The 14,101-nt window shown below is 33.5% G+C and overlaps 2 protein-coding genes across 3 annotated transcripts; one reads left to right on the top strand and one right to left on the bottom strand.

Annotated features, from left to right (window-relative positions):
* Window positions 1-980: 980 nt before the first annotated feature.
* LOC108806177 (protein SUPPRESSOR OF npr1-1, CONSTITUTIVE 1-like) lies at window positions 981-4,839 on the top strand. 2 transcript variants are annotated; one of them, XM_056989902.1, is made up of 2 exons: window positions 981-1,608; window positions 2,383-4,839. In XM_056989902.1, exons 1-2 carry the CDS (start codon window positions 1,121-1,123, stop codon window positions 4,607-4,609), a joined length of 2,715 nt encoding a protein of 904 aa, XP_056845882.1. In that variant the 5' UTR covers window positions 981-1,120; the 3' UTR covers window positions 4,610-4,839. The 2 variants fall into 2 exon arrangements, with proteins under 2 accessions (XP_056845882.1, XP_018433723.1); XM_018578221.2 differs by having other exon boundaries at window positions 982-1,608; window positions 2,380-4,839.
* Window positions 4,840-5,106: 267 nt separating this feature from the next.
* Window positions 5,107-8,057, bottom strand: LOC108806178 (cyclin-dependent kinase A-1). Its single transcript, XM_018578222.2, has 9 exons — window positions 7,917-8,057; window positions 7,594-7,643; window positions 7,338-7,522; window positions 7,125-7,245; window positions 6,767-6,940; window positions 6,309-6,472; window positions 6,017-6,104; window positions 5,855-5,908; window positions 5,107-5,465 (listed from the first exon to the last, which is right to left on the bottom strand). Exons 2-9 carry the CDS (start codon window positions 7,600-7,602, stop codon window positions 5,376-5,378), a joined length of 885 nt encoding a protein of 294 aa, XP_018433724.1. The 5' UTR covers window positions 7,603-7,643; window positions 7,917-8,057; the 3' UTR covers window positions 5,107-5,375.
* Between the last annotated feature and the right edge of the window lie 6,044 nt (window positions 8,058-14,101).

The following is a 14,101-nucleotide window of genomic DNA, read 5'->3' as shown; positions in this document are numbered from 1 at the left end:
TTTCAATGAATTGCAGAAATTAAAATGATTTTTGTTAAATTATTCTAGAATATCACAAAACCATGAGATTCGAGTTTTAATTTTTTGGTTAAGCTAACTCCATGCAAAGACTCTAAACTCACTTGAAAACTTTGAGACTCCATGATTTAAAATATTTTAATAACAATAGATTTCAGAGTATTTTGCAAAATGTCAAGTTTAATAATACTAGATTTAAATGATTTTTTAAAATTAGTTTTTGAATAACAGTGAATTTTTGGATTCTTCATCTAACATTACGAGATCTTTTCATAGAAAATTTTGTTGCGTTGATTGTTCTACTCTGATCTGATTACTTAAACTATCTCAAGTTTAAGTAATAGTGATAATATTAGTCAAAAAAAAAGTTTGAGTTTTCTTTTCGTTACAGAGCTGGCACCACCGAGTTTCCCTTGTCGAGACTTCTTCTTCTTTTCATCACCCATCTCTTCTCTCTACGATTCGTGTTTGATTCGAGTAAGCTTCGTAACTGAGAAACTGAGAAAATCCCCAAATCGATTCGTGATTTAGGGTTTGTAATTGAAAAAATCCCCAAATCGATTTGGGAGATAAAGAAGAAGACGAGTTTTTTTAATTGAGAAAGAGACGACGTCGTTTTGGTTAACGACGAGATTTAACTGCGTTTAAATGCTCAGTTAGTCTGATTAACGTCTGGTTCAAAATGATCCATGTGACAAAAAGTTTGAGGTTTGTATTGTTTTTTGGGAACCTTGGGTTTATAATGGTCCAAATGAAAAAAGTTGAGGATTTGTTTAACATTTTTCCAATATATAACCGTTCGTTGCAAAAAAAAAATCCTTTAATGTGCTTTTGGTATATATCACTTTGCTTTGAATCCAGCGGGCTTCAGTTTCCTTTTTTTGTTAGGGAACGAATACTTAAAATTGATTTAAAAAGATATCCGGCCTATATAAGTATGGGCCCGTAATGTATTTTTGTATCTCTGCATGCATTTGCCCTTTGAGCTTTAATAAAAAGAGTTGACCAAAAAAACGTACGATTGCGATGGAACAGCGTTGACCATATGCGTTCAAGCTTCAAAGTGTTAGATATCAAATCGCCATAACTTTGCCTTCTTCCCATGGCAAATTCTTTACCGGAGGATTCGAAGTCTCGATCTGTGTGGAAGTACGATGTCTTCCTGAGCTTCAGAGGCACAGATGTTCGCAGAAAATTCATCAGCCATCTCAACGAGGCTCTCACTGATGAAGGAATCGTAACCTTCCACGACAACAGAGACCTCGAGAGAGGCGACTCAATCTTGAGAGGACTAGAGGAAGCGATGAATCAGTCGAGATACGCGATCGTCGTGGTCTCGGAGGACTACGCTACATCTCAGTGGTGCTTGAGAGAGCTTTCTTTTATGGTGGAATTAGCTGGGAAGACGAAACGCTTCAAGCTGATCCCTATATTCTATGATATCGATCCTTCGGCCTTGAAGAGCCGAACCGGTTGTTTTAACAAAGCTTTTGAGGATCATGAGCAGAGATTTGATGGTGAGACGGTGAGTGAGTGGAGAAGGGCTGTGGGTATAGTTGCGAACGTATCTAGCTGGGTTTCCAAAACCAGGTTTGTTTTTCCTTTTGAATCCATATTTTTTCCCTTGTTAGTCTGCTCTCTTATATGTTGTGATTGTTTTTTTTTTTTAACTCAACTTCATACTTTCATTTACCAAGTCATGATACAAGAAACTTGATCACAAGAGACTTTTACCACTTATACATTGAGTTGGTCTAGTACCACCCTAAGTCACTTGATTGGTCTAGTACCACTTATATGTTGTGATTGGTTAATTTTGAAAGTATCATAAATATATCTGCACTAGTGTATCACCTATTCTACTCCACTTTTTACTTTAAAATATAGAATAAAATGAAGTGTAGAGTAAAAAATGCTTGAATGAAACTCCGTATCTCATTTTATAACGGAGTTTTATCCATAAATGGAGTAATCTATTTTTTATTTATTTATGGGAGAAAAATAGAGTAGAATTTGAAAATGTTTACTTTATATTTCATTTTACTCTATTTTAGTGAAATAAGTAGAGTTTTAAATTGGAAATGTTTTTAGAAAAATTATTGTTTTTGGTAATAAGTATGTTTGAAAAAAAAAAATCGGGCGTTCAGGCTACTATAAATTATTAAAGAAAAATACTTGGGTCAGTGAACCTAAGAATTTCTCTATTAAATATGGGCTAAGAATTTGTAAATTCATTCATTCACATAATCGCTATACAAACTTTAAACGGATACTTCAATACATATTTGTTATTAAGTTTCTTTGCTTTCTTCCGATTCGATTCGCGTTCGTTCATAACATACATGATGGTCTTTGATGTAGAAGCGATGACGCAAAGCTTATACAGGAAGTTGTTCGAGATCTTTGCGAGAGGTTATACGCGGAGCCATCAGACGACACAAGTGAATTCGTAGGGATGACTCTCCACAAGAAACGAATAGAATCTCTTTTATCAACGGAGGACTCTTCTTCTGATGATGTCAAAATGGTAGGAGTGTGGGGTATGGGGGGCAGAGGGAAAACAACCATCGCCAAATGTGTCTACGAATCCCTCTCCACTCATTTCCCTAGTCGTTGCTTTCTCGGAAACGTGAAAGGCGAATCATCATCACATCTGCGGAAGCAAATCATGTCCGAAATCTTCCCCAAAAGCCCCCTGAATGCACGGTGCGTCAGCCCCGAGGCGATGAAGCGAAGACTACGCGGCAAGAAGGTTCTCCTCATCCTCGACGATGTCGACGACGTTCAGCAGCTGCAAGAATTGGCTGGAGACTGCAAGTGGTTCGGACCAGGAAGCAGGGTCATTATAACGACACGTGACAAGCGTGTGTTGGACGAGCACTCTGTCAAACACATTTACGAAGTGAAGCCTCTTAGGACCACACAAGCGCTTCAGCTTTTCAGCAGGCACGCCTTCAAAACGAATCGTCCTCCACAAGACGAGTTCAGACAACTCTGTTTAGATATCGTGGAGCAGCTCTGCGGTCTTCCTTTGGCGCTTCGGGCAATCGGTGCGTCTCTGTACAATCGGAGTATAGCGTTTTGGGAAGATAAGCTGTGTATACTGAGAAACAGTCTTGATAAATCTATATCGACGGTGTTAAAAGTAAGTTACGATGCACTGGATGAGCATGAGAAGACTGTGTTTCTTTATGTTGCTGGTTGCTTCAACGGGGAATATATGGATCGAGCGAGTATGGTACTTGATCCCTTTGTGATCAGATCCAAACCAAGGCTGGTGACTCTTATGGAAAAGTCTATGATTAGTATGTCCAACAATACGAGGCTATGGGTTCATGATTTACTCCGAGACATGGCAAATGATATCACTTGTGAAGGGAAAATGAATAAGATGATGTGGAACTTTTTGGATATCAAAGGCTTGTTCACTGAAAATGTGGGGAATAAAGAGATTGAGGTTGAGAGTATATTTCTCAACATGGCTGAAGAAACAGGGCTTTGCGTTAACCCCGAAACGTTTAAGAGGATGCGCAAACTCAAGTTTCTTAAAATTCATAGTAATTTAACTGCTGCGGGGAGCAAAGTTTGTATCGTTGATGAGTTTGACTACCTCCCTCCACTAAGATATCTGCACTGGGAGGCTTACACTTTAAAGTCATTGCCTGCAAAGTTTGAGACTAACTTTCTAGTTGAGCTCAACCTCCCTGATAGCTCAGTTGAAACACTATGGACCGGAAGTCAGGACCTCGGAAGTCTAAGACACATGAACCTTAACAGATGCAGGAACCTGATTGAAGTTCCAGACCTTTCAAAGGCAAGGAGCCTCGAGTGCTTATGCCTTTGTGACTGCGAAAGCTTGGTTGAGCTCCCTTCTAGTCTTGGTCTTCTTGATAAGTTAGTTAAGCTGTCCATGCTAAACTGCAAGAAACTCAAGAGTCTTCCCAGTAACATCAAATTGAAGTCTCTCAAGACTCTTTCTCTAGACGGATGCATCAACATAGAAGAGTTTCCATTTGTGTCCGACGTTATCGAAGAGCTGGGACTGCGCTGCACATCGATTGAACTAGTTCCAGATTCGATCAGCCGTCTCGAAAAGCTCACGGAGCTTCGGTTATCACATTGCAAGAGACTGAAGAACCTCCCTGAGACCTTTGGGGATTTGAATTCGCTCAAGCATCTCACGCTGACTTGCTGTCCCAACATCACAGTGTTTCCAATGCTTGGCGATGGAGTGGAAACTGTGTCCTTGAACGGAACACTGATCGAGGAAGTTCCCTCGTGGATAGGGTGTAAGGTGAATCTAACGTGTCTTGACATGTCAGAGTGCAAGAAGCTCCATAATCTGCCTCACTCGCTGAGAAACCTGAAGAACCTGAAGCTGCTTTATCTCCGTGGATGCGTTAATATCACTGAGATCCCACAGGTTGCAGGGGAAATGAGAAGATTGGATTTATATGGGACGTCGATAGAGAAATATGGAGTTCTCTCTGAAGAGGAAGCACTTGTGTTGGACAATCGTGATATGGACTTCTTGAAACGGTTGCTCACTCGCTATGTCCGGAGTTACAAGAGAAAACGCGACTCTAGATAGTTGATTTCACTTCTCTTCAGGTTTCAACAAGACTGAGTTGGTTGTTGTGACAGACATGAGATAGAATCCCGTTTGATCCTTGATGCGAACCAAATGGTGTTCAAGAGAAAAGAAGAATCACGTTTCATCATTTCCTAAGTTGTATGAGATGGGATTCCCACATTCCCGTTTCTCCTTGTTTCATAGTTTGCTTGTAGCCTGTAGGATTGGCAAAGGAACCCTTTATGTCCTTTTATGCTTCTTACGATGACCACACGGTCGTGTCAGAAACCTTAAGCGTCTCCACCACCCATGTACCCATCATTCAGCTCGTTTGCTGACGAGCAGAAAATTTGAAGATACTAAGTTCGAAATACAGTAGTTGTAATTCTTAAATGAGGGACTTGGATTAAAAGAAGAAATCTCTCCTTATATGGTGCATTTGTATTAGTGACAATAAATAAGATCGATTATAGAAGGCCATAGGATTATTTACAGGAACAAGTGTGGCATAAATATGATATTCTGCAAAATAAAACCATATAATACTGAACTTGGTAGAAAGATACACAAGAAAAATGATCTCAAAAGCTTAGAAGAAATAAACAAACCACACTCTAAAATCATTCCTGTTTTCGTATCAGAGAATAACAAACTCAGAAGAAAAGAAAAAAAAAGAATAAACAAAAGCCATTGATGTATTTTACCTCGTTTTCTTAAGGATGAAAGATATCGAGATACTTATATATAGAGAGAATGTAGGAGATTACTGGTTTTGACGCATTCTCTACGGGATGACGCCAAGATCCTTGAAGTAATCATGCTCCAGGGCAGCTCTTGCGTTGATTCTTTTGCTTGGATCCATCAACAGCATTTTCTGATACAAATAATACAGAGACGTATTATCATCTTCACTTGCGCATGATAAACTCATAAACCCTAGATATGTTCATCCAAAAGTTTCGTATGCTCTTTCCCGTTTTAGGTTTAGAACTTTAACGAATTCCGGGTTATGAAAGTTTGTTTAGGTTTCAGACCAGTTTGGTTTTCTGGCTCCAGGAGGTAAAGTTGACCACTACAGAAGGCACCAACATCAATGTCTCTGATTTTTAGTTTAGTCAAACGGCTCACGGGTTTAACTTTATCAAGGGTTTCTAGTCCTAAGATGCTTAGAAGGGATGGCTATAAGTTCAGGTATTTAATATAGCAGAAGTAGAATGTATAGATGTGTTTGTATATATATATGTGTGTAGTCAATGAACTTACAGAAAGGAGATCTATGCCATTAGGATCAAGGTTTGGGACAAAAGATTCCAAGTCCTGAGGTATAAGAAGAGAAAATCATGGGTAAGAATCATCTTGTGCTGTGTGACCTCTTCTCTATCAGAGAACGAGATGTGAAAGTTAATTGGACAAATTTGAAAGTACCGTTGGTTTCCATTTTGGGAAAGCAGATTTATAATCAGGAAGCGAAGTTACCCCTGGCCATGTATCCTCAGTTGGAGTTCCCATGATTCTGGAAGAAGATGCAGAAAAAACATGGAAGTGAGAGACTTATAATCATTTATAACTTCAAGACACGATGTTCTTTACTGTCTCTCTCTGCGAATTAGATTGCAAGTTGAGAATGTGTTCAGAATCATTTGCAATATCATTGCAGACAAGTTTGTTTCCACTTTAAATACATAAAAGACGTAAACTGGATTAAGAAGTTAGTAACCTGAATATCTTGAAGAGTTGATCAATCTCGGAGTCTCCAGGAAACAAGGGCTTTTGGGTTATCATCTCCGCAAATATGCATCCCACAGACCAAATATCAACCGGTGTAGAGTAGTGATGAGACCCTAGGAGTATCTCTGGTGCTCGGTACCAGAGAGTAACCACCTAAGAGAAACAATTTCAAAAAAAAAGAAAGTGTGAATACAATGGCGAGATATGAAATATGAATGTAGCACTAAATTAAATCTAACATAGTTCAACAGTCAAGAGAAATGTCCTTTAAGCAAAAAAATATAACTGAAATGTTTAAGTCTTTTATTCACATTTAACAGATGCAGAAAGTGGGATAATACTTGGTGGTGATATACTCTTTTCCTCTAATACGAATAAGGAATGAAGAGAATGTGAAGCCATGCCATTACATAACGAAGCATATAAGAATAAAGCTCTTTTTGGCACCTCATGAGTAAATGTCCTGACAGGGATACCGAATGCTCTGGCCAGTCCAAAATCTGCAAGCTTAAGTGAGTTGGTGCGGCGATCAATCAACAGATTCTGTGGCTTCAGGTCACGGTGGAGAACCCTGTGAGAGTGGCAATACGCTATTCCACGGAGAATCTGGTAAACATACCTCTGCAAGCAAACAGTAGATGGAAGAGCTCTGATTCAGCATGTATTGATTACTAAAAGACACAACAAAGAGGCCGCCATTACATAACATTGAACTCAACAATTATTCAGCGAAACTCAACAGATAGACATGTCAAGATAGAGCATCATGACCAGCCAAAAAACCTCAACAATGCCTAAGACTCACTTTGATCATATGAAGATCCTTGGAGAAATCAGGAGAAGAGTCCATGTGCTTTTTGAGATCCAAGTCAAGATACTCGAAAACCAGATACAAACGCTTCTCGCTGTGCACTACATCCTGCAACCTGTGTACCAAAAGAATCATCATCATCAACAAAAAAGTGTTCACCTAACAATAATCGAAAACGGTATATATAGTTAATAACTTGGATTATACTTGACAATGTTGCTGTGCTGCATTTCTTTCAAAAGAGAGATTTCTCTAATGGCGGTGCTGGGGACACCTTCATCCTCCTGCTCGAGGCGGATCTTCTTCAAAGCGATAGTCTCGTTGGTGACTTTGTCTCGTGCCTTGTACACAACACCGTAAGTTCCTTCACCGATCTTCTCAACTTTCTCGTACTGCACATTATAAGCATAGATTCGTCAACCAATGACTACTAACAACTTAAACAATTAATGATCACACCAACCTGATCCATCGCTTCCGAGATTGAACTAGGCTGAAAGCAACACGAATCACCTGCAGAATCGCAGAGCCTATATTAGATCCAAAGCTATTTCCACAGATAATCTAAGAAACACAAATCTCAAAACAATCAACAAGCAAAAAAAAAAAACTGTGTGAAGCACTAAGAAACAGCCACTGAAAACAAACTAGAGATCAGCATCGAAGCATAGAGATGATGCGAGGGAAGAGAGAAGATAAATTGTAAACGAGTTGTAGCGAGAATTCGAACGGAATAGAAGTTACTCCGCTTGAGAAATTCATCAGAGAATAGAGAAATCAACTTACCGGCGATGATCGGATGTAGTGCTAGCGAGTGAGACACCGACGGATCCTGGCTCTCTGGATAAAAGGCAGAATATATATAGAGAGAGAGAGGGTGGTTACTGTGTGCAGCTTCAAGAGAGGACTAGGGAAGGCGATTGACTCTCGCTCCTTTTTTTTTTTTTTAAGTGTGTGTGGAAAATTACAATGTGGTTTTTTTTTCTTTTCTCAATTGAATTACCTAACCGCATTGACTCCGTACCCGTATGAATTGTTATTTGGAAAAGAAATTACTTTTAATATCATTAAATTGGATAATATTTTTGGAAAAATATTTTAATCAAAATATTTTGATATTTGAGATTATAGTTTAGTGATAGTTTTTTAAATATAGTATTTAATGGGTAAGATTGCATTTATGAATAATTTTAAAATATTTATGAATTATTTGAAGAGTTTAATTTAGTGTTTTCATCAAAAATTTAAAGTATTTATGAAAATGATAAAATTTTAAAGGTAAATTTGAAAATTTATATTTTAAATTAGGATTCTCCTATTTATACCTGTCAAAAACAAGTTGAGAAATTGTTTAAAATACCATAATTTAAGTATTATTTTATCATAAATTTAGAATAATTATGAATCATTCATCAATGATAAAAATGAAAAATGGTATCATACTTATGCTAGAATCGAAATTTTCCAAAACAAGTTGTTGTTTCTGCACACACAAAACATTTTAGATTTCTGATTTCTGTATCCAGTGATTTAAAGACTGCGAATGTGTTTAAGTATTTTTTTTCTTCTAAAAAATAAAAAAATTATTTAAAAAAAATATTTACAGTAAAAAAATATAAAATACACTATTTATTTATTTGAAATAGATTAATTTATAATTCTTATCATTTTCAAAAATAAATAATTAAAATAATTATTTTAAAAAATGAAATTTAACTTTGGGTTTTGGATTTCAGCGGACTTGTGGGTCACTTTTTTTCTCTAAGGATTATGTGAATCAAATTTTTGAATCTAAAAATGATTCAAGTGGTAAAATAAATCAAACGAAACAGATTTGACATGTTTTCCATCACTAGCCACTTAAAATTACTTCTCTAAAGAATTAAATATTAAGCTCTTATAATTACGAAAAAATGAATTTATATGCTCAGAACTACTTTATTTTGTTTCAAAAGATAAATACTTTTTAAGTTAAAAATATTTTTATTATTTAATAGTAATAGATTACAAACGATTTTTTTTAATTTACTGATTTAATTTATTAAAAATAATATAACTAATATTTATAATTAAATTCTGATATATTTTCTTAAAATTCATAAAACACATAATAATAGAGAGTGAATAAGTCATTTGCGGAAATATTAGTCTGCAATGCTACATTTTAAATATTAGTCTGCAATGCTACATTTTAAGAAACGATATAAGAAGTTATGTTGGAGACTATTGATTGTCGCTTTTTTAAAAAAAAACAAAAGTTATTTTGTGTTAAAAAATGAAAGAAAAAATTTAGTTAAGTTCGTAGACTATCAATTGATGATGAAAGAGTTGAACTAGTGAAGCGGAATAAGATTGTGAGCATAATCTTGACATCCCCTATATATTAATCCTGGAGCATTACAACATTGTTTGGTAGCCACGTGTCATCATAAGAATTATTCTTAGAATTATTAGAAAAATAGGTTAGTCCATCTACACATATATTATAGTTTTTATTAAATAACTATTAAATTAATTATTAATATACAAAAAAATATTATATATTCTTTCCTTAAATAAAAGCTACGGAACTTCCTAATAATTGACATATATATCACCATTAATGATTATTAATAATAAAGATTTCATAATAATTTTTTATCCTCTATACTTTTCGTTTAATTTTATTTGTTAAAAGAAATTAAACAATCACATTAAGCATATAATAAAAAATTTAAATTTTTTCTTATATGTTTCATTTCGAATTTTTTAAAACGACTATAAATTACTAAAAATGATACAAGCCTCACATTGAAAATTTTGTGATTAATTGTAACTTTTTTTCAGTTCAGCCCATCGTTTTTAATGGGTCTTGAACATTTTTTAATGATTAACTAAATAAATCACGTACATAATAGAAAATGTTTTGGTTTAAAAATTGTTGCATACCCAAAATCAGTATGAACCATCGTCACTTTCGTTTGAAATTTGGTTACAATAAAAAATATACGGTCGGGAAAAAAAATCTGAATCCAAATAAACGAACCAAATCCAATCCAGAAAATAGTACATAACTAGATATCTGAACATGTTTAAATTTTTGGTATCTAAAAAACCGGAACCGAATCCTATCCGGACCAAAATATTTCAGGTATCCAAGTATATTAGAATCAGATTTATATACTTATTGAAAGATTGTATAACACTTTTCATCTTAATTTAATCGATGGTAGCCGAAACTCGAACTTAGATGGAAGAATTCATAGATGTGAGCCCTATACCATCAGGCGACAAGCGCCTAGTTGTAACTTCACCTTTTTACATAACTAATTCCGACATAAGTTATTTTGCCACCACCTCCTCCGTCATCACCTCCTCCATACCCCTTCACCTCCTCCATACCCTCCAGTTGCTGATCCACCTCTGGTTCCTCCGTAAACACAACCACCATCCTCCATCTTCTCATCCTCCACCACTTCCATTACCGACGCCACAACCAGCAGCATCTCAATACTCGCTTCCATTTGTACTACCATTTTCATTGGAAATTTGACTAAACTACCACATTTTTAATATTATTTTCATATTTAATTTAATTACATTTACCTTCATTTTTAAAGAGGTAAATAAACACCTATAATCTTATGGTCATTAATCTAGAATTTTTGTTTAGAGTTGAAAAAATAAATGTATAAATAAATATTTTAAATTTAAAAATAAAATAAAAAGAATTTCAAAAAGAATTTTCAAAATTTAAAAAGATAAATTGAAAAAAGAAAAAAAAATCGTAAAAAATTGAGAAAATTATAGAAAGTTCGAATTTAAATACTTATAATTCTAAGCTTTAAAAAAATATTTTATTTATTTTTATTATTTATTTAAGTGATTATTTATATTTTTATATCTATAAAGTAAGTGTGTAAAACTTTTTTTTCTGTTAAATAAAATATATATATTTGTTAAAGTATATCTTTAATGAAATTAAACATGAGTAATAGTACCAATAATACGATAAATTGAAATTTTCTCATTTTCATTAGCTCTCGTAATCAGTAGCATGACTTCCACCATTGTAATCATAAGTCGATTCACCACCGCTTCCATCTCTGTCGCCCGTAAGTCGTAACCATATGTGATGGAACAAGGACCTTCAATTTTGGATTAAAAAATTGTGAATGTGCAATTTGATGGGTTTTTAACGCTTGGATTACTTAATCAAAAGAGATCAAGTTGTTACAACAGTCTTAGAAAAAAAGAAACAAATGAAATGACAATTTAAGAAAGAAACAACATAAGATGATGGTTAATTTGATGGTTAATTTTAGGTTAAAAAGAAATTCAATCCCTCTCCAGTTGAGGATGGTTTAAGTTAGAAGATGTTTTTGGTCAATTTTTTTTTTTTTGTCAAACATTAACTTCATTAACTAAACTTTTGGGTTACAAGAGGGAATTAAACCATCCTCTTTGATCATTACAATAAAACATAAAGACAACAGAAATTAAAATAGATAGATCTTCAAATGCCTGCAAATCTGAAACGAGTCTCGAATGCATCGATTGAAGGTTCACGGCATAGCCGGAAGGTTGAAACTTAGTCATTTTGAAAAGTGACGTTAGACAGCAACTCCCACCTACGAAATTCAACAAAGCAAATTCGATTGTCTCTTTAGGTTCCGTACAAACCGGTACGCAAGAGAAACAAACTGGTGAGAAAGTTGGAATTTTTCATCAGAAATAATTCCGAGAGAACTCCTTTCCAGGAAAGGGAATGAAATGATACAGATCTCTCCCTTTGAAGTGAGGAATGTGAAAACTGTCTTTTCCTGAGAAGGAATAAAGACAAAAGTGATCTCTCCCCTAATGGGAAGGAGGATGAAAGTTTTTGGTCAGTTTACTCAATGAAAATACTTGACAAATAGAAAGTATCCGTGTAGTTTATCAATACAATTAAAACAGCAGCCTTTATTTTGACATCCCCTTGATGTTTCAAAGAATTAACAAGAATATCATTCCTATTTTTAAGGTTAGTTATTTTAATTATTTTCAAATTATTCATTAAATTCTATATATTTTAATATATTTTCAAAACTGATTTCTCATTAACTTCTTATCTAAAAATGTGGGTGTATAAGTTTATATATATATATATATATATATATATATATATATATATATATATATATCAATAGTATTAAAACAGGAACATAACCTATTGATATAGGTGTGGTCTAATTATTTTAATATAATTATTAAAGCCTTTTATTAATCATTAAAAAATATTATAAAAATAAAAACATAAATATAATTAAAAGTTAAATATAAAAATTAAAATTTTAGAATAAATATAAAAAATAAATATGCCCGCCCTTTAAAAGGTGGGTCAAAATCTAGTTCACTTTTATATCACAAACTCTCATTCTAATTGCAAAACTCCACTGTTAATATATTCAAGCAAAATAAACTTATAGAAATTCAAAAATATTTTAAGACTTTTGCTTTTTGGGTAGGCCGGCCTCTAATGAAAGCTCATGTCTTATGGCCAACGTGAAGACCAGAGAAAATACAAGAGGAAATGGGTTGTCTGCTTCTTTTTAGTTTTAAATAGATTTTGACCCCACATTATGCGAAAGAGATATTTCAAACAAATACAATATTACTTTTTTACAATTGTATTTTTGTTCTTTTGAAGTGGGACAAAAGAAGAGCTTTTTTTTTGTTCTGTTTTTAAACTCAACAAGAAAAGGGTCTAACAAAAAGAGACCAAAATTGACGAGAACTCTTCAACTTGTATTGGATTACACATTGAATGGCTGGCCTGTATTCAAATGTGAATTCAAGAGAAATTAAAATGAAAGAAGACAGATCATACAAAGTATGATAAGCATCCAAATGTTGACATAATAAGTGGTGATGATTAATCAATCAGCAACTACGATATAGATACCTTTGAGACATGTGCAAGTTGTTCTATGAATATGTTTTACCATTCAATATCTAATCACCTAATTTCTCAGAAAAAAAATCTAATCCACCTATACATTGTAGCTTATAAAAATTTAAGAACGATTTATTCAACTATCCAATTTATTTTCACTGTAATTAAAACGATCTAAAATTTACAAAGTTTGAAACAATTATAGTTTAAAGCTATATATATGATATAGAAATTTTGATCAAAAAATATATATGATATAGGAATAAATAATTAATATTATTAATAATTTAAATTTAGAGATCAAAGTGAATATTGTTCTTTATGTCAGCTGACTTGAACTTCACAAGTATTTTATCAATGATCTAGTAATAATAATTCACATATAGTTAGAAAATTTACCATGCAGCCGTTAATTTGTGACATAAACAAAAACAAATACACTAGCCAACAAAGGAAACAAAAAACACGCAATATAAATCATGGGAGAATTCTAATTTTACTACAAACTTGATACAATTTTTAAAGTTTACCTTCATAATTATTTACATAAATACTTTAAATAACAATCACTAAATCTTAAATTAAAATATTAAAATATTTCTGATTGAATATATTTTTGAAAAATAATATTTAATTTATGGTATTTCAAGAAATTTATTATAAACTATAAAGTCCACTAATTGTTATGATTTAGGAGTAAATATCTAATATATTAATCATTTAAAATTTAGAGATGAAAATGAATATTTTTTATGTTAGCTGCCCCGAATATAATAATCCATAAGTATTTAATCGACGATTTAATAAAAGTTAACATATAAGAGTTATATTCATTTTATTACACAGCCGTTAATTTGTAACAGAGACAAGAAAACAAATCCGTTAGCCGACAAATAAATAAAAAAATATCGCAATAAAAGTAATATTAGCATAAAGTCATAATAATGAATTAAAATGGTATTGATTGAAATTAGTTGACTGGTAAAAGGGGAAAGGGTGACCAAAGGGACGACCAACTAGCCCCCTCCCTCCCTCCAGAGTCCAGACATATTATTAC

This window comes from Raphanus sativus, chromosome 6 (assembly GCF_000801105.2).
Source record: "Raphanus sativus cultivar WK10039 chromosome 6, ASM80110v3, whole genome shotgun sequence".
Classification (NCBI taxonomy): Eukaryota; Viridiplantae; Streptophyta; class Magnoliopsida; order Brassicales; family Brassicaceae; genus Raphanus; species Raphanus sativus.
The sequence above is the reverse complement of the archived record's forward strand: the minus strand, read 5'-3'. Positions and strand labels throughout refer to the sequence as shown.